Source organism: Bufo gargarizans, chromosome 1 (genome assembly GCF_014858855.1).
Source record: "Bufo gargarizans isolate SCDJY-AF-19 chromosome 1, ASM1485885v1, whole genome shotgun sequence".
NCBI classification, from domain to species: Eukaryota; Metazoa; Chordata; class Amphibia; order Anura; family Bufonidae; genus Bufo; species Bufo gargarizans.
The window spans coordinates 404,676,994-404,700,939 of record NC_058080.1 but is presented as its reverse complement, the minus strand read 5'-3'; the positions used below and the strand labels follow the sequence as shown (position 1 = coordinate 404,700,939).

General features: G+C 45.6%; 1 protein-coding gene across 2 annotated transcripts in view; it reads left to right on the top strand.

Annotated features, from left to right (window-relative positions):
- The window catches only part of LOC122932000 (stimulated by retinoic acid gene 6 protein-like), a 110,007-nt gene that overhangs the window by 70,464 nt on the left and 15,597 nt on the right, over positions 1 to 23,946 (top strand). For both annotated transcript variants that reach the window (XR_006388265.1, XM_044286140.1), the window contains exons 10-15: positions 825 to 981; positions 13,778 to 13,853; positions 17,685 to 17,766; positions 18,181 to 18,229; positions 18,312 to 18,426; positions 22,730 to 22,849. Coding sequence is in view for 1 of the 2 variants with exons in the window: in XM_044286140.1 (XP_044142075.1) it covers positions 825 to 981; positions 13,778 to 13,853; positions 17,685 to 17,766; positions 18,181 to 18,229; positions 18,312 to 18,426; positions 22,730 to 22,849 (599 nt within the window). In the remaining variant the exon portion in view is untranslated. The remainder of the gene's footprint in view (positions 1 to 824; positions 982 to 13,777; positions 13,854 to 17,684; positions 17,767 to 18,180; positions 18,230 to 18,311; positions 18,427 to 22,729; positions 22,850 to 23,946) is intronic.

Here is a 23,946-nt window from a genome sequence, read left to right as displayed (position 1 = left end):
TTCACACTTGCAGCAGAGGATTTCGGCAATCTGGATGCAAATGGATGGCATTTGTCAGACGGATCCGGATGCGGATCCGTCTGACAAATGCATTAAAAACAGGATCCGTCTCTCCGTGTCATCCGGAAAAACTGATCCAGTAAATTTAAATGTCTGCGCATGCGCGGACCGGAAGAACAGATCCGTCAATGTGGCAATTTTAAAGGCACTAATACATTTCAATGGAAATTAATGCTGGATCCGGCATTCCGGCAAGTGTTCAGGATTTTTGGCCGGAGACAAAAATGCAGCATGCTGCAGTATTTTCTCCAGCCCAAAAACTGAAAGAGGACCTTTCACTAGATTACAACTTCTAATCTAACTATACAGACATGTAAAGCGGCGCCCAGGGATCTCCCTGCACTTACTGTTATACCTGGGCGCCGCTCCGTTCTCCCCGTATAGCCTCCGGTATCTTCATAGTTAGGCTCCACCCAGGGTAACCTGCCGACGTCTCATTCTCCCATGCTGTAGCGCTGGCCAATCGCAGCGCTCAGCTCATAGCCTGAGAGAAAACCTCCCTTTAATAATACCTGCCTAAGGCTGGGTTCACCTAATGTTTTTGTCTTATGATTAACATATAAACAAAATGTATAGGTTAAACTGAAACAAAAATCTGCATCAGATGCTGCAAACAGAGCCTCCAACACATGTGTGAACTCGACCTAATATGACTTCCTGTTTTTGACATTCAGAGACAATGGAAAGACTTTAGACTTGTGATATTCTGATCATGGTAGGAATCTCATTTTTTTTCTTATATTAATTGTCCTTTTTTTCAACAGTTTGTTTCTGTGGAATACAGTGTTTACAGCACAATTGCAGGTTTGCTAAAAAGTTTGGAAGAACAAATGGAACAGGTAGCGCCAGATGTGGCGCCTTCATGGGAAGCATACAATCAAACTGTTGTTTCAATGAAGGAGTTCAACGAAGCATTAAAGGGTAAACTTTTATTTTTCCAGATTAAAATATGATCATCTTGAAAATCCTGAAGAGAAACAATATAAAATATTGTCATTTAAAACCTTTTAATGGCCAACTAAAATAAATGATGTTATAAGGCAAGCTTTCGAGACTCTGAGGTCCCTTCTTCAGGCCAGGAATGAAAAAATCTCTAAGGAAACATGGTTTCAAGCTAAGTTTGTTAGTCTCCTCAGATGTTGTAGAGGCCATAAAACCTTGAGACAAATTCTGTCCTGTGTTGAGTGTATCAAAGACAGACATAAATTTGTATTCCCAAACTCGTCTATTCCTTTGGGATTTGAAATGACCCTTTAATATTAATACTTGGAGGTCTGTAATACTATGGCCAGGATCGCTAAAATGTTTGGCAACAGGGAATGTTGTCTTTTTCTCGTTTATAGTATGACGGCGAGACCTTATCCTCGCCCTGAGTGTCTGCCCTGTTTCTCCCACATTAAGATCCAGAGTTGGACATTTAGTGCACATAATGAGGTACATTACATTGGATGCAGAACATGTGAATGTTCCAGGAATCTTATAGTCCTGCTGGGTGTTGGAGATACGTATCCTGTCTGTGGTTAGTATGTGTGAACAGGTTTTGCAGATCCTCACATTGCAAGGATAAAGTTCCTTTCTGTATATTGGATGGAAGTGGACTCCTGATAATCAGATTTCTTAAATTCATTGCTGTTTTACTTAGTACCTCTAGTTGTGGGTTGTAGGTCACCACTAGAGGTACACAGCCATTGCCTTCTTGAAAATTAAATCCCAAGTAAATTCCTTGGGTTTCCATAAAGGGGAGGTCTACCTTCAAATTCTAAAACACTTCAGAAGATGTCTTCGGATGTTGCCTGTAACCACCAGCCAGGCTCGGACTGGCCCACAGGGGTACAGGGGAATCGCCCGGTGGGCCCCTGAGCAAGGTGGACCCCTAGTCTCCCACCCCCTGCACAAGTAGCACAAAACTTACTGCACTACATACATATATTCAATGTACAGCACCTCAACCAGCCTATGTTCATATATGAACATTAAAGATTATTAAAGAAATTACCCACTTTATTATTATAAACAATATCAGAGCTGAGATGACTTCTAGCTATAGAGGAAAGCTGCCAGTATCCTCTTTTCCCCAGGATCTACCTTCTCAAAGTTTCTGCAGGGACCCCCATATAAAAATATCTGGTATCAGGTGCCCCCCCCCCCCCCCCCCCCCCAGCTATGTGAGCAGGTAATATTTGTATGTATTCGTACGGTGGGCCCCCAAAATAAATTTTATATGAGAAAAATAAAGTTCATCTAAATGCTCCAGACCAGTAAACTCCCAAAACGTCAGCCTTTATACAGGTGGTCACATTTGCTGATGATCAGTTAATTAATGGCAGTTGATCAGCAACACCTGGCTTCTACTTATCCTTAGGCCTCTTTCACACAAGCGTGGCGGATTAGGTCCGGATGCGTTCAGGGTGCGTTCAGTGAAACTCGCACCATTTTGCAAGCAAGTTCAGTCAGTTTTGTCTGCGATTGCGTTCAGTTGTTCAGTTTTTTCCTCGCAGGTGCAATGCGTTTTGATGCGTTTTTCACGCGTGTGATAAAAAACTGAAGGTTTACAAACAACATCTCTTAGCAACCATCAGTGAAAAACGCATTGCACCCGCACTTGCTTGCAGATGCAATGCGTTTTTCACGCAGCCCCATTCACTTCTATGGAGCCAGGGCTGCGTGAAAAACGCAGAATATAGAACATGCTGCGATATTCACGCAACGCAGAACTGATGCATGAAAAACAACGCTCATGTACACAGACCCATTGAAATGAATGGGTCAGGATTCAGTGCGGGTGCTCTGCGTTCACGTCACGCTGTGTGAAAGGGGCCTTAAAATTCCTATGGAAGCCGTAAAAGGTTATCTAATTTTTCACACACAGTTTTTGCTAAATAAATTATGACACTGTAATTTGTCATGTGTTGCTGTTTATCCAATATTGTCAAAGGAAATGTCATCAAAAAATTATATATTGTTTAAATCACTTTTTCATGTTAAATGTATATTTTTTTAGAATGTAGACAAAATAAATACAAGGTACTAGCTAATGTATTGTGAATGCCTATATTGTCTTCTTTGCTGGCTTGATTAATTTTTCCATCACATACAGTACAGACCAAAAGTTTGGACACACCTTCTCATTCAAAGAGTTTTCTTTATTTTCATGACTATGAAAATTGTAGATTCACACTGAAGGCATCAAAACTATGAATTAACACATGTGGAATTATATACATAACAAAAAAGTGTAAAACAACTGAAAATATGTAATATTCTAGGTTCTTCAAAGTAGCCACCTTTTGCTTTGATTACTGCTTTGCACACTCTTGGCATTCTCTTGATGAGCTTCAAGAGGTAGTCACCTGAAATGGTCTTCTAACAGTCTTGAAGGAGTTCCCAGAGATGCTTAGCACTTGTTGGCCCTTTTGCCTTCACTCTGCGGTCCAGCTCACCCCAAACCATCTCGATTGGGTTCAGGTCCGGTGACTGTAGAGGCCAGGTCATCTGGCGCAGCACCCCATTACTCTCCTTCATGGTCAAATAGCCCTTACACAGCCTGGAGGTGTGTTTGGGGTCATTGTCCTGTTGAAAAATAAATGATGGTCCAACTTGACGGGGGTATTGGTTATCTGCCGTCCGACCCCTAACACACCCCTTTCTTCCCCCACATCCCCGCAACTAACTCCACCCATTTCTCAACTCAACCTGTCCCCAAATGACACACAGGCACCAAGCTTGGAATAAATCGGCCACAGCAGCCGTCTTTTATTAACAAATAAACATAACATTTAATAAATAACAATTCCCCCCCCCCCCCGAGGTGAGGTCCTTGAAGCCCCCAAACAACTTGTGACCAACTTCAAGGACCTCCCTCTGCCACAGCCACCGTGACACCTACACAGACCTACCTGTTCCTCTACCCACTAAAACTCCACCCCCCTAACCCTACAACAAAGGGAGGGTGGGCGGGAGCTCTTCTCAGATTTGCACAAAATGGCCCCCGTCCTCCTCTCTGCTACCCTATTTAACCCCCTTAACTCCACCCCTGCACTCAAACCACCCAATCCTACTCTTCCCAGATTCCTCCTCCCATCTCCTCTAAACCCTACCTAACTCACTACCAGGGGTCTCCCTAAACCAAACCCCCGTCATGATGCCCTCCCCTAAGGCTACGCCCCTCAGTCCGGCCATAACTTGACGGGGGTATTGGTTATCTGCCGTCCGACCCCTAACACACCCCTTTCTTCCCCCACATCCCCGAAACTAACTCCACCTATCTCTCAACTCAACCTGTCCCCAAATGACACACAGACACCAAGCTTGGAATAAATCGGCCACAGCAGCTGTCTTTTATTAACAAATAAACATAACATTTAATAAATAACAATTCCCCCCCCCCCCCCCGAGGGGAGGTCCTTGAAGCCCCCAAACAACTGCAAATACCCCACTGGGTGAGCCATCTTGCCTCCAGCCGTTGCCCTCCAGCTCAGAAGCACCACTGAATGGCCCCTTTAAAATCCGTCACCACTGGGAGTCCAGCCCCCACCATGGAGCCCTCCCAGCATCCTCCTCTGTGAATATGACCAACTTCAAGGACCTCCCCCCGCCACCGACGCGAAGACTTGACCACCTTAAGACTGAGCGTTCCTCCACAAACGCAAGGCCACCTCAATACCCTCCTGAATTGCCAAGCTCCACATGTCCAGACCAACCGCATTTAAGTGCACACCGTCAGCCCTCCAAAACCCCCCCACACCCTTCTCAAGCTCCATATGCCTCACTGCCACCGCCCCATTCCTGGCCATGAATCGACCCATTGCCCGGTTCACCTTAACACGGGCACTGTTCACACCCTCCACAGATCGTGCATCCCTCCACACCATCCTAGGAACTATATCGGACCACACCGTCACTGTCCGTGGGAACAACGCCCAAATCCTTAGCAAATCAAATTTAATGCCCTGCAACAACTCGCGGAATGGCCGCGCTACCAAGTCATTCCCTCCCACATGCAAAACCAACACCTCAGGTGCCCTATCCTGCCTCACAAACCTGTGAATCTCCGGCAACACCCCCGCCCAAACCATACCCCTCCGCCCCAGCCATCTCACCACTGCCACGGACCTCGGGAACCCCAACTGCTGACCATCCGGCCGAACCGCTGCCCGGACAGTCCCCCAAAAGACATAAGAATGTCTGAGGATCCACACTAGGGCCGGCACTGCATCTGCAACGAAACCAAACCAAAAACAACCCATAATGACATTGCATACATAAATCATCCACCTACCAGCCCCCCCGGCCGTTCCCTCACAAGCTATGCAAACGAATATACGATCTAAACTGAACAGATTCCCACCGCCCTATCCTTTTTATAATCTCGTCACCCAACCCCCGATTCTAAATGAATGACTCGAATACCCGCCAGGCCCCAAACCCAGCCTAACCAAACTATTCGAAAAAACCGCCGCAAACTGGAAACGCGACAAAAAGGAATCCTCCCCATGCACTAAAAACGGCAATGTATCGCTCCTCCTACCTTCCCAGTATTCACGTAAACTCAACACCTGACACATAGCGCAATCCGGGACCCCAAACAACACTACCCTCCGCCCCCGTCCTTCCGCATCTGTTTTAGACTGGCGAATAACGAACTACAGCCTGTCCCGAAATAGCTTAACATCCGTCCTCTGCAACCACCCTGCCTTACGCACCGTCGGACTAACCAACTCCCCCACCCTTAACGCCCCAAAAAACGCCAATGAAAAGGCCAAGCAGAACAAACGAACCTCCGAGGCTGAAGTACACACCACCCCCAGTTGCTCCCCCAGTCGTAACAATAACCCGAAGGACACAGGTCTCCTGCCATCACTCCCCGCCATGCGCCACCCCTTCAACGCCCGCACCACCAAAAATGACTTAGTCACATCCGGCCGTTGTCTACACATAAAACCGAACGCCAATCCGGCCATGCAACTATTCATTTTTGCCACCGACCAGCCTTCTTCTCTACAGCGACGCACAAACAACAACATCGGAACCTCTAGCTCCCCCTCCCCAACCCCCAACTTACTGCACCAATCCTCCCAGTACTGCCACGATTTTAAGTACAACTCCCACGTCCTAGGTGCAAGCGATGCCTGAATGAGACTTGCTACCGTTCTTCCAGTACCTCCCATAGACAACTCGGGCATTCCCTCCCAAACTCCTCCGCGTCTGGAGCCAACTGCCGGAACCGATCCCACTGTGAACGAGAAAGAGCGTCAGCTATGCCATCATCAACACCAGGCACATGTACCACCACCACCTACGCATTGATCAACAGACACTCCAACACCAATTGTTGCAACAACCGCACCACCAAAGCTGGCGAGGCTGACAACCCATTTATCGCCTGTACCACTCCCAAATTATCACAGTGGAACCGAACTTTCCTGTTCTGGAACACTTCCCCCCACAACACCACCGCCGCCACAATGGGAAAAAGTTCCAACAAGGCCACATTCCTTACCCAACCTCTTTCCACCCAGCTGTCAGGCCACCGACCCGCACACCACTGCCCCCGGCAATAGACCCCAAAGCCCTCACTCCCCGCTGCATCCGAAAACAACTCAAAGTCAAACGAATTCACCACATCACCCATAAACAGAGAGCGACCGTTATAACATTCCAAAAAAGAACCCCACACCTTCAAGTCCGCTCTCAACTCTTTCCCTAAACGAACATAATGGTGCGGTGCGACCACCCCCGCCGTCGCCATAGACAACCTCCTACAAAACACCCTCCCCATAGGCATAATCCGGCACGCAAAATTGAGTTTTCCAAGCAGCGACTGAAGCTCCCGCAACTGCAGTTTTTTCAAACGACACGCCCTCGCTACCTCCCCTTTCAAATCCTCCAACTTATCTAAGGGCAACCTACACTCCATCCTAACCGTGTCAATCACAATCCCTAAAAAACTCAACTCCGTGACCGGCCCAATCGTCTTATCCGAGGCCAACGGGACACCAAAAACCCCAAACAACGACTCCAATGTATGTAACAACAATGCGCACACCCTAGATCCCGCCGGACCAATACATAGGAAATCGTCCAGGTAATGAAAAATAAGACTCACAACCCGACGAATCCGCCACCGCCCATTCCAAAAATGAGCTAAACGCCTCAAAGTACGCGCAGGACAGGGAACAGCCCATAGGCAGACACCTATCCACAAAAAACTCCCCCCCCAAAAAAACACCCCAACAAATGCAAACAATCCGGGTGAACCGGCAACAACCGAAACGCAGCCTCGATGTCAGTCTTTGCTAACAGCGCCCCCCTCCCAAATTTCCTAACCCACTGCACTGCCGCGTCAAATGAGGTATAAACCACCGAACACAAGGCGGGGTCTATACCGTCATTAACCGACGAGCCCTTTGGAAAAGACAGGTGATGAATAAGCCTAAACTTATTCCTCTCCTTCTTCGGAACCACCCCTAACGGTGACACCCGTAAATTCGGCAATGGTGGGTCCAAGAAGGGGCCAGCCATCCTGCCTAGACTAACCTCCTTGCTAAGTTTCTCTGCCACCACCTCCAGATGCTCCAACGCCGTCCTCAAATTTTTCTTAACCAACACCGCATCGCACTGAACAAACGGGATCCGAAAACCAACCGAAAACCCCTCCCGCAATAAGGCTGCCGCTTCCCTATCCAGATATCTGTCTAGAAACGGGCCCATCCTTCCCAGACGCACCGGCGTCTCCCCCTTTGCTATTAAAGTTCCCGCCCTCAGTTTGTTCTCCCTAAAGCACCGCGCCGCCCCGTGCGACCCTCTGCACACCGAACACTCATGTTTAAATTTACACTTTGCTCCAAATTTGCATGTCCCATCATTGAATGCGAAACACAGCCCTTTTGCTGATGCCGACGCGACAACGGACTGCCCCCCGCCTCCTGCATCCCCCTGAAAGGACTGGCCCTTTCTCACCGGCGCAGTAACCTTTAACCACAAAGCGATATCCTTGTGGTCCCACTTTATTTCGGGCCGCACCGCCTTCCGCTGCCGGAACTGTTCGTCGTACCGCAGCCACGCTATCCCCCCATACACCCTGTACGCCTCCCCAACCGCATCCAAATAACAAAACAACGCCGAACAGCACTCCGGCGCCTTCTCCCCAATCACACTCGCTAATATCGCGAACGCCTGCAACCAGTTCGTAAACGTCCGCGGTATCAGCCGATACCTCCGCTTCTCTTCCTCCTCCTTCTTACCCTCCTCCCGTCTCACCCTATCTAGGTTAAACTTGTCCAAGAGAAGCAAAGAAAAAATCTCCACATACTCCCCCTTCCAAATCTTTTCCCTCACCTCCTGCTTCAAGTGCGCCCCCAATGGGCCCTCAAAGCAAACATATACCTCCCCTCTCGCCCTATCATCCATCCGCACCGTCTCCTCCTCTGCCGCACCCCCCGCCTGCGTTTGTACTGACGCAACCGCGGACCCTGCACCGGAACTGGCCCCCCCAACCCCACTCGCTCCCCCAGAAAAACCAGACACCCCCCACGCTGGTAACGGAGACGCCCCCCCCATGCCCCAACCCGCAAGCAAACCCGCCAGCCCCCCTAACAATTGCCCCAACCCCCTGCTAACATCAACTGGGGGCCCCCCAACACCCCCAGCCCCCCAACAATCTGCGCTAAAGTTCCCCAAGAGGCCTCACCTGGCTGCCTGGGTGCTGTGTCCCCACCAGCCGTAGATCCGGACTCCAGCAGATCATTCCTCCGCGTTGCCGCCTCTTCATCCAGTCCCCTAGCCCTCCCCAGGCTAGAGACGTTAGTACATCCATCTTCCCGGGCTGCAGCAGAATGGGCGGAGCTTCCTCTTCCCTGCATCACGGCCACCGAAGACAGGGGCCTGCCGCCGGACGCCATGGAAACTGCAGCAGCCCCGTTCCTTCTGCCGTCCTGCACACGCTGGGAGGTCTCAGCCTCCGATCCTGGGCTGGAGACCCCCGCACCTGGTCCCTCTCCCCCGTCGTCCATCAGTGAAGGCTGAGGTGACGAGGCCCGGCCACCTCGCAGGCTCCGCCTCCCAGCCGGATTCCTCCCACTACTGGAGGAAGCGGTCCCCGCCGACCCCCGGCGTGGAGGGTCCCTTGAGGGGCTCCGTGTTCGGCGCTGAGCCTTGGTGGGGGGCTGAGACGTGGTAGACGCCTCTGGGCTGTAGCGCGCCGGCGGCCTGGCCCGCCGCGGCCGGATGGACATTGGCTGAGGCCCAGCTTGAACCTCCGCCACCCCCTGGAGCATCTGCTGTACCTGCGCTTCAATCCAATTGGCGCCGCAGACCTCCGCCGCTGCCCGCAATCGAGCGATGGTCTCCTCTAGCTGGTCCATGATGGTCACACGCTCAGCGTACAGGTATCAGCTCTTCTCAGATTTGCACAAAATGGCCCCCGTCCTCCTCTCTGCTACCCTATTTAACCCCCTTAACTCCACCCTTGCACTCAAACCACCCAATCCTCCTCTTCCCAGATTCATCCTCCCATCTCCTCTAAACCCTACTTAACTCACTACCATGGGTCTCCCTAAACCAAACCCCCGTCATGATGCCCTCCCATAAGGCTACGCCCCTCAGTCTGGCCATAACTAAACACAAACCGGATGGAATAGCATGCGCTGCAAGATGCTGTGGTAGCCATGCTGGTTCAGTATGCCTTCAATTTTGAATAAATCCCCAACAGTGTCACCAGCAAAGCACCCCCACACCATCACACCTCCTCCTCCATGCTTCACGGTGGGAAGCAGGCATGTAGAGTCCATCTGTTCACCTTTTCTGCGTCGCACAAAGACACGGTGTTTGGAACCAAAGATCTCAAATTTGGACTCATCAGACCAAAGCACAGATTTCCACTGGTCTAATGTCCATTCCTTGTGTTATTTAGCCCAACAAGTCTCTTCTGCTTGTTGCCTGTCCTTAGCAGTGGTTTCCTAGCAGATATTCTAACATGAAGGCCTGATTCACACAGTCTCCTCTTAACAGTTGTTCTAGAGATGTGTCTGCTGCTAGAACTCTGTGTGGCATTGACCTGGTCTCTAATCTGAGCTGCTGTTAACCTGCGATTTCTGAGGCTGGTGACTCGGATGAACTTATCCTCCGCAGCAGAGGTGACTCTTGGTCTTCCTTTCTTGGGGCGGTCCGCATGTGAGCCAGTTTCTTTGTAGCGCTTGATGGTTTTTGTGACTGCATTTGGGGACACTTTCAAATTTTTCCCAATTTTTCGGACTGACTGACCTTTATTTCTTAAAGTAATGATGGCCACTCGTTTTTCTTTACTTAGCTGCTTTTTTCTTGCCATAATACAAATTCTAACAGTCTATTCAGTAGGACTATCAGCTGTGTATCCACCTGACTTCTCCACAACGCAACTGATGGTCCCAACCCCATTTATAAGGCAAGAAATCCCACTTATTAAACCTGACAGGGCACACCTGTGAAGTGAAAACCATTTCAGGTGACTACCTCTTGAAGCTCATCAAGAGAATGCCAAGAGTGTGCAAAGCAGTAATCAAAGCAAAAGGTGGCTACTTTGAAGAACCTAGAATATGACATATTTTCAGTTGTTTTACACTTTTTTGTTATGTATATAATTCCACATGTGTTAATTCATAGTTTTGATGCCTTCAGTGTGAATCTACAATTTTCATAGTCATGAAAATAAAAAAAACTCTTTGAATGAGAAGGTGTGTCCAAACTTTTGGTCTGTACTGTACATATGAGCAGATATGCAGAATTACACCCAGTATACAGGACAGGAGAAGTGGTACTGTGCAGTGTCCATATATACAGAATAGGAGCAGGTACTGAGAATTACACCCAGTATACAGGACAGGAGAAGTGGTACTGTGCAGTGTCCATATATACAGAATAGGAGCAGGTACTGAGAATTACACCCAGTATACAGGACAGGAGAAGTGGTACTGTGCAGTGTCCATATATACAGAATAGGAGCAGGTACTGAGAATTACACCCAGTATACAGGACAGGAGAAGTGGTACTGTGCAGTATCCATATATACAGAATAGGAGCAGGTACTGAGAATTACACCCAGTATACAGGACAGGAGAAGTGGTACTGTGCAGTGTCCATATATACAGAATAGGAGCAGGTACTGAGAATTACACCCAGTATACAGGACAGGAGAAGTGGTACTGTGCAGTGTCCATATATACAGAATAGGAGCAGGTACTGAGAATTACACCCAGTATACAGGACAGGAGAAGTGGTACTGTGCAGTGTCCATATATACAGAATAGGAGCAGGTACTGAGAATTACACCCAGTATATAGGACAGGAGAAGTGGTACTGTGCAGAATGGAGTGCTGCCTATTTTTTTTGTTTGAGTGGTGTTGTGTGGTGCCTGTATATACAGGGAGTGCAGAATTATTAGGCAAGTTGTATTTTTGAGGATTAATTTTATTATTGAACAACAACCATGTTCTCAATGAACCCAAAAAACTCATTAATATCAAAGCTGAATATTTTTGGAAGTAGTTTTTAGTTTGTTTTTAGTTTTAGCTATTTTAGGGGGATATCTGTGTGTGCAGGTGACTATTACTGTACATAATTATTAGGCAACTTAACAAAAAACAAATATATACCCATTTCAATTATTTATTTTTACCTGTGAAACCAATATAACATCTCAACATTCACAAATATACATTTCTGACATTCAAAAACAAAACAAAAACAAATCAGTGACCAATATAGCCACCTTTCTTTGCAAGGACACTCAAAAGCCTGCCATCCATGGATTCTGTCAGTGTTTTGATCTGTTCACCATCAACATTGCGTGCAGCAGCAACCACAGCCTCCCAGACACTGTTCAGAGAGGTGGACTGTTTTCCCTCCTTGTAAATCTCACATTTGATGATGGACCACAGGTTCTCAATGGGGTTCAGATCAGGTGAACAAGGAGGCCATGTCATTAGATTTTCTTCTTTTATACCCTTTCTTGCCAGCCACGTTGTGGAGTACTTGGACGCGTGTGATGGAGCATTGTCCTGCATGAAAATCATGTTTTTCTTACCTTGTAGACTTCTTCCTGTACCACTGCTTGAAGAAGGTGTCTTCCAGAAACTGGCAGTAGGACTGGGAGTTGAGCTTGACTCCATCCTCAACCCAAAAAGGCCCCACAAGCTCATCTTTGATGATACCAGCCCAAACCAGTACTCCACCTCCACCTTGCTGGCGTCTGAGTCGGACTGGAGCTCTCTGCCCTTTACCAATCCAGCCATCTGGCCCATCAAGACTCACTCTCATTTCATCAGTCCATAAAACCTTAGAAAAATCAGTCTTGAGATATTTCTTGGCCCAGTCTTGACGTTTCAGCTTGTGTGTCTTGTTCAGTGGTGGTCGTCTTTCAGCCTTTCTTACCTTGGCCATGTCTCTGAGTATTGCACACCTTGTGCTTTTGGGCACTCCAGTGATGTTGCAGCTCTGAAATATGGCCAAACTGGTGGCAAGTGGCCTCTTGGCAGCTGCACGCTTGACTTTTCTAAGTTCATGGGCAGTTATTTTGCGCCTTGGTTTTTCCACACGCTTCTTGCGACCCTGTTGACTATTTTGAATGAAACGCTTGATTGTTCGATGATCACGCTTCAGAAGCTTTGCAATTTTAAGAGTGCTGCATCCCTCTGCAAGATATCTCACTATTTTTTACTTTTCTGAGCCTGTCAAGTCCTTCTTTTGACCCATTTTGCCAAAGGAAAGGAAGTTGCCTAATAATTATGCACACCTGATATGGGGTGTTGATGTCATTAGACCACACCCCTTCTCATTACAGAGATGCACATCACCTAATATGCTTAATTGGTAGTAGGCTTTCGAGCCTATACAGCTTGGAGTAAGACAACATGCATAAAGAGGATGATGTGGTCAAAATACTCATTTGCCTAATAATTCTGCACATAGTGTATATAACAGCAGACACTAAGAATCCTGTATAAATCTAGATATATGGCTGTGTTTATTGGCGTATACAGGACAAGAGAAGTGGTAAAGTGAAGTGTACATATATTATATATACATACTGAAAAGTACACCCAGTATAGGCAACATCAGTAGGGCTGAGCAGTTCCCATTTTCACAGGATACACTTACAGGCTGCTCCCTTTTGATCAAATGTGACCTGCACCTGTGATTAAAATCTTATAACATCTCCTGAATACAGTGATATTGGGATTATTGTGTATAGTGGTTTTGTCATGTTTTTGCCACGGATTGAGTAAAAAACACGTGAGGCAGCTGCTATACAGCAGCTGAACAATAAACCCCACAGTTTAGCCTCCATCCCCTAAATACAGTTATGTGATATTATTGTATTCAGGGCAGTGCAGAAATTCATAGCTGGAGGTTAAATTGCCGCCCTCTGCAATCCTAGCAGAGCCCCGCCTGAAGCCACCGCCTCAGTCTGCTTCATCAGTGGTGATGTCACATTGTCCAAACTGCTTCTTGTCCCTTCGATGTACTGTTACATCAAGGTGTAAGAAGGGGTTTAGGCTGGGTTTCACGCTGCGGTTTTGATGCCGTAGTTTAACGGAAAACTGTGTCAAGCTTTTGCAATTTTTGCTAATCTTAGCAGAACAGTGGCCTTTTTCTAATGAATAAGATGTAATTACAGCACAAAATGCACAACAAAAAAACGACAGTGTGAACACATCATTTTATTGCTTTACTTGTTTTATAGGTGTTTGGTTTTTCACTACTTTCCTGGCAAGTGCAGTCACGTTATCCTACATTTTTCACATATTAGTCTGCTATAGGTAAGTTATTACTGCATAATATTGTATGCTTCCATAACGAGACCAGTGATCACATGCTGTTGTCAAATGTTATAGCTAGGGTTACACAGCGAGTATAAATCTGAATGTCACGTTACTATGCACCTACTAATATTGAATGTGATCATGCTGCGATCTGCCAAATACTGTGCCTACAACACCACAGTCAACATTAATCCAAACCTGTTAGATTTCTGTGCCACAACAGTATCATTCTGTGCTATGGCCGCACAATATTGGCAGTCTTAATGTCACGCGGTCACAAGTCGCCATGTAGCACTAGCTTAAAACCTAAATCATCATCAGCTCTTATTGCTTTTACCTATGCAAGGTTTTTATACACATTCACCTGAGATATAAAGTATGGACGTCCATATACTTAGTGATTTATGCCGAATGTGGTTAACCAAGGGTTGTTGCGGTTTTCTAATATTTTTTTGGGCCACATGGCATCTACAGGTGACGCATATTACATGCAGGTTGTGCTGAGGAAATCTGTAGCACGATTAAAGAGGTTTTCCGAGCGTTTTTTAACTGATCGGTGGGGGTCCAACACCCGGGACCCCCGCCGATCAGCTTTTTTGAGAAGGTAGTGGCGGTCCACTGTGCGCCAATGCCTCCTCGCAGATTACCAAGCACAGTGCCGTACATTGCATAGCGGCTGTGCTTGGTATTGCAGCTCAGCCCCATTCAATTCAGCTGCTCCTAAGCCGCATGATCGATGAACGTATCATCACTGGCCTAGAAAAAGCAGAGAGAAGGCTGCAGTGCTCACAGGAGCGCTGCTGCCTTCTTAAACAGCTGATCAGTGGGGGACCCAGGTGTTGGACCACCACAGATCAGATACTGATCACCTATCCAGAGGATAGGTCATCAGTAAAAAAGAATCTCGGAAAACCCCTTTAAGTGTGCTACAGATTTCCTCAGCACAACCTGCATGCAATATGTGTCACCTGTAGAAGCCATGTGGCCCAAAAAAATATTAGAAAACCCCGACAACCCTTGGTAAACCACATTAATGGACGTCCATGAACCCGGACAACCCCTTTAATGTCTCAGTAGTCATAGGCCTGGATTTATATGCCTTCACTCCAGAATTCAGGTTTCAAAAAATCACAAAATGAGGCTATTGGGACTTTTTGGGCCTGCTTGTCCAAAAAATGTTGTGGCTTTTTGCATTTTTACACTAATAACTCCAGTTTTTATAAATGTGGCATAAAGTACTCCAACGCAAATTCAAGAAAAAACTGACTTCAAATTTTCTGCTCATAATAAATTTCCCCCTTAGACTTTGGCTGTTTAACTAGTGGTTCATGAGCTAGAGAAATGGAGAGAAGTCGCTACCTCAAATTGAGGTATTGATTATGGCCAAGTGGCATGAAATTACACTTGATCACAGACAGTAACTTCAATGGATGTCTCTTACCACTCATGACATATAGAGAGGAATTTATCACCCCCCCCCCCCCCCCCCCCATGCAAGTTTTCTGGAGTAAAAAAGTCGCAAACCTCAAGTTTGTGAATTTTTAACTCCTTTGTGACCACCAATACACCTTTTTACGGCAGTCACTAAGGGGCCTTAAGCTAGCCTTTCCACAAGAGACCTGTGCAGCAGAGAGCGGAAGTTCGGCTCACATGAGACCTACACTCCTGCTATGACAGCCCGGACCGCCACATGTGAATGGTGACAGAGGGAGCGGACTCCCTCTGTCTCCTATCAGCCTCCCACAAATGCAATCGCAGGGTGCCAATGTGTGTAAAGGCTAGCTGGGGCCTGGTATAGGTCCCAAGCCAGCCTTGAGTGTTTTCCAGCAGGTTGTACCTCTCTGGTGCAGCCTGCTGGTAAATGTCAGTATAAGGCCTCTTTCACACGACCGTTTTTTTTTTCCGTTTTGCGGGCCGTTTTTTGCGGTCCGTATACGGTCCGTATACGGAACCATTCATTTCAATGGTTCCGCAAAAAAAACGGAATGTACTCCGTGTGCATTCCGTTTCCGTTTTTCCGTTTTTCCGTTCCGTTTAAAGATAGAACATGTCCTATATTTGGCCGCAAATCACGTTCCGTGGCTCCATTAAAGTCTATGGGTCCGCAAAAAAACGGAATGCATACGGAAATGCATCCGTATGTCTTCCGTATCCGTTCCGTTTTTTGCGGAACCATCTATTGAAAATGTTATGCCCAGCCCAATTTTTAATATGAAATTACTGTATACTGTATTTGCCATACGGAAAAACGGAACGGAACAACGGAACGGAAACGGAAGCACAACGGAAACAAAAAACGGAACAACGGATCCGCGAAAAACGGACCGCAAAACACTGAAATGGACATACTGTCGTGTGAAAGAGGCCTAACACTGACATTAAAATGCAATGCACTATAGGGATCGTGCATTGTATTTTAAAAGCAATCAAAAGATTGCCTGTTATAATCCTCTTGGATTATATCACCAAAGTTGGAGGAGCTTGAACAGATCATTGTGACTGTAACTATATGCATTTTATAGCTTAGGGTGGACACTGCTAATGTGTACTTATCAGTATTTTGGGTTACAAACAATTATAATCTTTATGAGTTATTATAATTTAGCAATTTTTCCATTAAAAAAAAATTAGCTGTCAATGAATTTATTTTATGCACTTATATAGCGCTAATATATTCCGCAGCGCTTTATAGACATTAGCATCCAACTGTCCCCAATGGGGCTCACAATCTAAGTTCCCTATCAGTATGTCTTTGGAGTGTGGGAGGAAACCGGAGTAACTGGAGGAAGCCCACGCAAATATGGGAAGAACATACAAACTCCATGCAGATGTTATCCTTGGTCGGGCTAGAACCTAGGACCCCAGCGCTGCAAAGCACCAGTGCTGACCACTGAGCAAACCGTGTAAATTGTCAAGAAAAAAATCAAGAAAATAATAAATCAGGTTAAAAACTCTGATGAGTGTTACATAGAATATCTCACCAGGTTTCTGCAGTTCTCTCTGAGGTCAGAATACAGTAGATCAATACTGTGTCAATGACTTGTGTGTATGAAGTTTCATTTTAAGAAACTTAGGCCTCTTTCACACGGGAGTCGCGTGTGAGGGCTGGATAGGAAGCAGGTTCGTAGCAGGAAAATGCTTGATTTTTACTCGCGAACGCAAAGCGTTTTAATGCGTTTTGAACGCGCATCAGAAAAATCAGCATGTCTGGTACCCAAACCTGAACCCGGACTTCTTCACAGAAGTTCAGGTTTGGGTTAGGTGTTGTGTAGATTTTATTATTTTCCCTTATAACATGGTTATAAGGGAAAATAATAGCATTCTTAATACAGAATGCTTAGTAAAATAGGGATGGAGGGGTTAAAAAATATATATATATAATTTAACTCACCTCATTCACTTGTTGGCGCAGCCCGACTTCTCTTCTGTCTTCTTCTTTGATGCCCAGGAGGAAAAGGACCTGTGGTGACATCACTGCGCTTATCACATGGTCCATCACATGATCCATCACCACTTGCTTGCGGATGCTTGCGATTTTCACGCAGCTCTATTCACTTCTATGGGGCCTGCGTTGCGTAAAAAACGCACAATATAGAGCATGCTGCGATTTTAACGCAATGCAAAAGTGATGCGTGAAAATCACTGCTCATGTGCACAGCCCCATAGAAATGAATGGGTCCGGATTCAGTGCGGGTGCAATGCGTTCACCTCACGAAATCTCGCCCATGTGAAAGAGTCAGTAAAATAGGCTGCACCCCATAGCAAATTTTCGAATAAGTGACAACAGTTGGAAAAGTTAGTAACCTTCTGCATTATTGTCATCTGTAGAAAACACATGAAGAGACTTTGGGTTGGAGAGAGAGGTTTTCTGCCTATAAAATTCAAAACTCCTTCATCCACTGAGAGTGTGGTAAGCTTGTTTAAAAAGCACTAGTTAATTCACTGTCATAATGGTTCTTAGGGTGGTCATACACCTTAAAGGGGTTGTGCACCTCCCCTCTTGGGCAGACCATGTGACCATTTGACATGATGCAAGAGGAGAAGGTACCACTGTGCCCAGCGACTGGCTGCAGCAGCGTCAAAATGGAGCGCAGTAGAGAAGCCGAAGCCAGGGAGAAAAGGAGCGGGGACCCAGTGCCAATTATACTTCTCTTCGCAACTTTGCCCAAGAGGAGGGGTTCTTCAGCTTCTGGCTGATCAAACAGATCCAATGAACCAATGAATTCATGAACTACAGCAACCCTGTCATGTTTTTGAGATTATTTAGGTATATATCCCCTAATATATATTTTTTTTTAATAATAAAATCCAAATCTTTATCTAGGCTGCCATAGCAAGATACTCCGGCTGGCAAGTTGCATATATTTTATGGGGTATGTCAATAATTAAACCTCTGCAGAAAAAAACATTATGATCTGTTTTCAGGTTTATTGAAATTCTCTTCTTTTGTTGCAGGCTACTTTATAATGCACATAGTACAATGCTTGTTTGGCCTGGTTTTTGTGTATGCTGTTGTGTTTCCGATAAAACATGGCCAATTAGAAGTTCTGAAAGGCTTAGGAATTTCTGTGTAAGTTTTGCTTACTTACCATTTTTTTATCTTATCAGATGACATTATATGAATTTAAATTTATACATGTAAAGTTTACATTAGTTATATAATTCTTATTAGGGTATATATGCAATTTTCCACCTCATTTACCAGCAAATTTAAATAGCCTTTACTGATACATATACATATGTAGCACATATTAACTTGACATTTAACATATTACGCAGTTGTAGCAAACGTTAAAGGGAATCTGTCAGCAGTCTGGACCATAGCAAATTCCTATCGGCGCTAGGTTGGGCCTGAGGAGAGCTGGACTAACATACCTTTTGTGGAGTTTTCAACATCAGGAGTAGTTTGAATATGAGCTTCTGAGCTTTTATTCTGCCAAATTCTGCTTCTTAAGTATACTAGAGGTGGAGCTTCACTGTGAAGTGCACCTCTCTTCTGTTCTGAGTGACAGCTTTAGCATCCAATCAAGAAAAAGCTGCAGCGGTCACGCAGAGCAAAGTGGCAGGGCTGTGAAGTAGCTCAATATAGAAAGCACTTCACAGTGAAGCTCAACCCCCTAAACACTTGAAGCAGCAGAATCTGACATAATAAAACTGTATTGTTGGGGTATATTAGTTGTGCTGTATAGTGTTCTGATTATTACTGTTTATGAAACAAATCACCATGATTTCTTTGCATCCTATATGAAGCACTTCCTGTTGCTATATCCAACCAAACCCATGATCACTTCTCCTTTCTCTAGCACCACCTCTAACAACCCTGCTAGTTTATAGCTTCCTCCCAGCTACTTATATCACTACCACTGCCCCTGTTGCTGGACATGCCTATGGACATAACATCAAAGGAAATAAAGAGCTGCATGTTAAGGAGTTCTAAGTTTGCGGTCCAAACCGCAGCCAGTGAACACCAAAACTGTTACCAGTTTTCCAAAACTACTCCAGGTGGAAGGACGCTAAGGTTACCCCTAGGTTCTTCACCAGAGCCCACAGTGAAGCCAGATGTATTTTGCTGCTAGGGACTAAGGTTACATCCGTGGAGTTGGTAGCAGAAAACAACTGCAGGCACACTAGTGGCAGACCTACCAGAACGACCAGGGATGAACAAATAAAAGTCATCAAGCAGGGTCAAAAACAGGACAGACAGACATTGTCTATGTATTAAACAAGGGGTTAATCCAGAGAAAAGCAAAGGTCAGTTTACCAGGACATTAAATATAAACAGGTACAGCAAACACTGTGTTAATCCTGAAACACGTTAGTCAGTTCACCAGGTAGGTCAATATTTGCCTCTCCCCCTATCCAACTACAACCTACTTGCCTTCTCTTCATTGGTTTCTTCTGCTGCTCCCCAGTCCACATACTAGCACCCCCCCCCCCCCCGCCCCCGCAGGGACCTGAAACTTTGCGACTTTTGCTTGCTTTCTGACTCTCCTCTGCCACTCTCTACTATTTGTTCCCTCCAAGACCCAGATGCTGCCACCACCCTGTATAACACCACAACAAATACAGCTCTGGACACTTTTGCCCCCTTTGGCCCCCCCCCCCTTCCCCCCACACACAACAAAGCCCGAAAGATCAACAGACAACCCTGACACACCAACCTGACCAAAAAACTCAGACAAGCTTCCGGGGCTGTTGAGCAGCAATGGAAGAAATCCCATTCTAAAGATCAATTCCCCGAGTACAAGCAATCCCTCGTCATATTGAAATCCTCACTCGCTGGTGCAAAACAGGCCTACTTCTCATCTCTCATATCTTCCCTAGCCCATAGCCCTAAACAACTTTTTAACACTTTTAATTCTCGTCTCTGTCCCATAGTGCCCCCACCCTCTCGTCTCATCTAAAGACTTTGCTGCATACTTCAAACAAAAGATAGTCAACATCAGAGAAAGCTTCAGTACACAGTCCCCACAGACCCTCTACACAACTGCTCATTCCTTTTCTCCCAAAACCTGCTTCCCCACCATTACAGAAGAAAAACTCTCCACTCTACTCTCCAGATCACCACAGTGTTTATCCCAGCCCTAACTCATCTCTTCAACCTATCACTAACCTCTGGCGTCTTCCCCTCTGGATTTAAACATGCTACCATTACACCCATCCTCAAAAAGTCTTCACTTGACCCATCTTCAGTTATCGCCCCATATCACTTCTTCTGTATGCCTCAAAGCTACTTGAACAACATGTCCATTCTGAACTGTCCTCTCTCCTCTCCTCCTGCTCTGTCTTTCACTGGCTACAATCTGGCTTCCGACCCCACCACTCGACTGAGACTGCCCTTACCAAAGTCACTAATGACCTGCTAACAGCCAAAACCAAAAAACATTACTCTGTCCTCCTTCTCCTTGACTTGTTCTCTGCCTTTGACACTGTCGACCACTCCCTTCTGTTGCAAACTCTCTCATCTCTTGCATCACTGACCTAGCCCTCTCCTGGATCACATCATACCTCACAGACCGGACGTTTAGCGTATCACACCACCTCCTCGTCTCATTCCCTCTCTGTTGGTGTCCTGCAAGGCTCTGTCCTAGGACTCCTGCTCCTCTCTACTTACACTTTCGGCCTGGGACATCTCAGAGTCCCATGGTTTTCAGTATCACTCTTATGCTGACGACACACAAATCTACCTCTCTGGTCCAGACATCACCACCTTATTATGCAAAATCCTACAATGTCTATCTTCTATATCACCCTTCTTCTCCTCTCGCTTTCTAAAACTTAACATGAATAAAACAGAATTCATCATCTTTCCCCCACCTTGCTCAACCTCCCCCAACAGACCTATCTATCACGATCAATGGCTGCACACTCTCCCCGCCTTGCAGTGACCTTGGATTCTGACCTTTCCTTCCAACCGCACATCCATGCCCTTTCCACCACCTGCCTCCTCCAACTCAAAAACATCTCCCACGCTTTACTTAACTTTGTATCTGCGAAAATGCTTGCACATGCCCTCATCATCTTCCGCCTAGACTACTGCAACATTCGCCTCTGTGGCCTTCCACCTAGCACTCTCGCACCCCTCCAATCTATCCTCAACTCTGCTGCCCAACTAATCCACCTCTAACCCTGTTACTCCTCTGCCTCTCCCCTCTGCCAATCCTTTCACTGGCTCCCTATTGCCCAACGAATTCAGTTCAAAATACTAACAAATACATACAACGCCGTCCACAACCTGTCCCCTCCCTACATCTCTGAGCTACTTTCCCGATACATCCCCACATGCAATCTCTGATTCTCACAAGACCTCCTTCTCTACTCTCCTCTTATCACCTCTTCCAACAATCGCCTTCAAGATTTCTCCTGTGCATCCCCCACACTCTGAAACTCGCTACCCCAACATATCAGACTCTCACCTACAGTGGAATCCTTCAAAAGAAACCTAAAAACCCACCTTTTCAGACAAGCCTAGTGACCTTGCTGCCTCTATACCGCCATGACCAACTTCACCCGCACCTACTGTGTCCTTCTCCCATACCATGTAGATTGTAAGCCCTCATGGGCAGGGCCCTCTCTCCTTCTGTACCAGTTTGTAACTCGTCTTGTTTATGATTAGTGCAATTGTCTGTATGATATATGTATACACCTTTTTTATATGTACAGCGCCATGGAATGAATGGCACTTTAATAATAAATAATAATAATATAAGCAGGAAGTGCATACGGGGTTAATCCAGAAACAAGCCAAGGTCACTTTAACAGGAGGGTCAGTATACAGGAATAGAATATTGCACAATATAAAGTCAGGATACAACAAACTTGCAAGCAGAGATTCAGAATCATTGTCTAGCTTAAATCCCCTGTCCAGCCTTCATTTTGGAAACTGAGCCAGAGCCCTTATTGGCTCTACTTCCTCTCTATCTGCCAATCAGTCAGAGCTTAGTTGGTCGTCATGGTAACCTTCCAGGAACCATTCAGCTTCATATCTTCCCCAGCTCAACTACACAGACCTGGGGCAATGGCTGCTGATGGCTGTCATTTAATAACAGCCAGCTCTGCATGACTATGCATACAGGGAAGGCTGGCAGTCACTTGGTAAGACTAACCACATGACTTCTAAGCATAAAAACAACAGAGGTTTAAATGAATAAATCACAAGCTTTAAAGAATCCTGTCCAACAAAACTATATATCAGCTGCTCAGCTTTATAACATACTGCCTGCAAATCACATTGCATTTATATGGCAAAAAATTACTTTAAAAAAAAATGTTGTAGCACTGAAACAGTGATAATATATTCGAAACAGTATATTTTACATTTTAACTTTCCTAATATTTGTTGTTTCTTTTTATTCTTATTCTTTGTTTTTAAGGCTCACAATTGCAATTGTTATTTCACTAATGATATTGCAAGTCTTGTTAGCCAGTAAATTCTTTCTGCAGAAGAAAATAGCTCCCACGGATAAGCAGAAACCGTTAGCTCTAAATAACAGGTAATATTGATATTTTTATTTTTTTATTATTGTGTGGTTTCAACTTTTTTATTTTTTGAGAGATTAATGGGTCTTTGAGGGGCTTGCATGGTATTAGAAAAAAAAAGGTCTGCACTTTTTCTGGAAGCAGGATCTGTCTAGGTCACTCAACTGAGTTAGGGTACAGCCACACGTTCAGGATTTTTATGCAGCCTTGGAAGCCAAAATCAGGAGTGGATGATAAAAGGAGAGAAAGTATACAGACACAACTTCTCTTTTTTGAATCCACTCCTGGTTTTAGCTTAAAAAACTGCAAAAAACACCTGAATGTGCCACCTGCAGGCCTTCATAGGAACCACAGCTCTGATATGCTGCATCTCTTCACAGAGACCCAGCACATCAGAGCTAAGGAATGGATCCTCTGATCAACAAGTGGAGGAGCCGTTCCCGACCGAAGTGCATTCTTCTGGGTTTTCAGCTTTTCATTTGATTGCGGCATCTAAAGGCCTCTGCTTTTTGGTTTGAAACCCCTTCTTCCACCATACATGTACAGCGCTGGGACTCAACGGGTAAAAAAGTATACCTACTGTAAAATAAAACATGTGGTGACCACTCAAAAACTTTCGAGACTGCTTAACTTTTTCAACAGGCAGGGCTTTACTTAAAACTAAAGAGTTACAGTGCCTTGCAAAAGTATTCACCCCCCTTGACTTGCATAATTTAATTTACAGAACATGCCCACAACTTTGAAGATGATTTTTTTTTTATTTTTTTTATTGTGAATCAAACAACAAATAGGACAAAATAACAGAAAAAGTCAATGTGCATAACTATTCACACCCCTAAAGTCAATACTTTGTAGAGCCACCTTTTGTGGCCATCACAGCTCCAAGTCGCTTTGGATAAGTCTCTATAAGCTTGCCACATCTTACCACTGGGATTTCTGCCCATTCCTCCTTGCAAACTGCTCCAGCTCCTTCAAGTTTGATGGGTTGAGCTTGTGAATAGCAATCAAGTCTGACCACAGATTTTCTATTGGATTGAGATCTGGGCTTTGACTAGGCCATTCCAACACATTTACATGTTACCCCTTAAACCACTCAAGTGTTGCTTTAGCA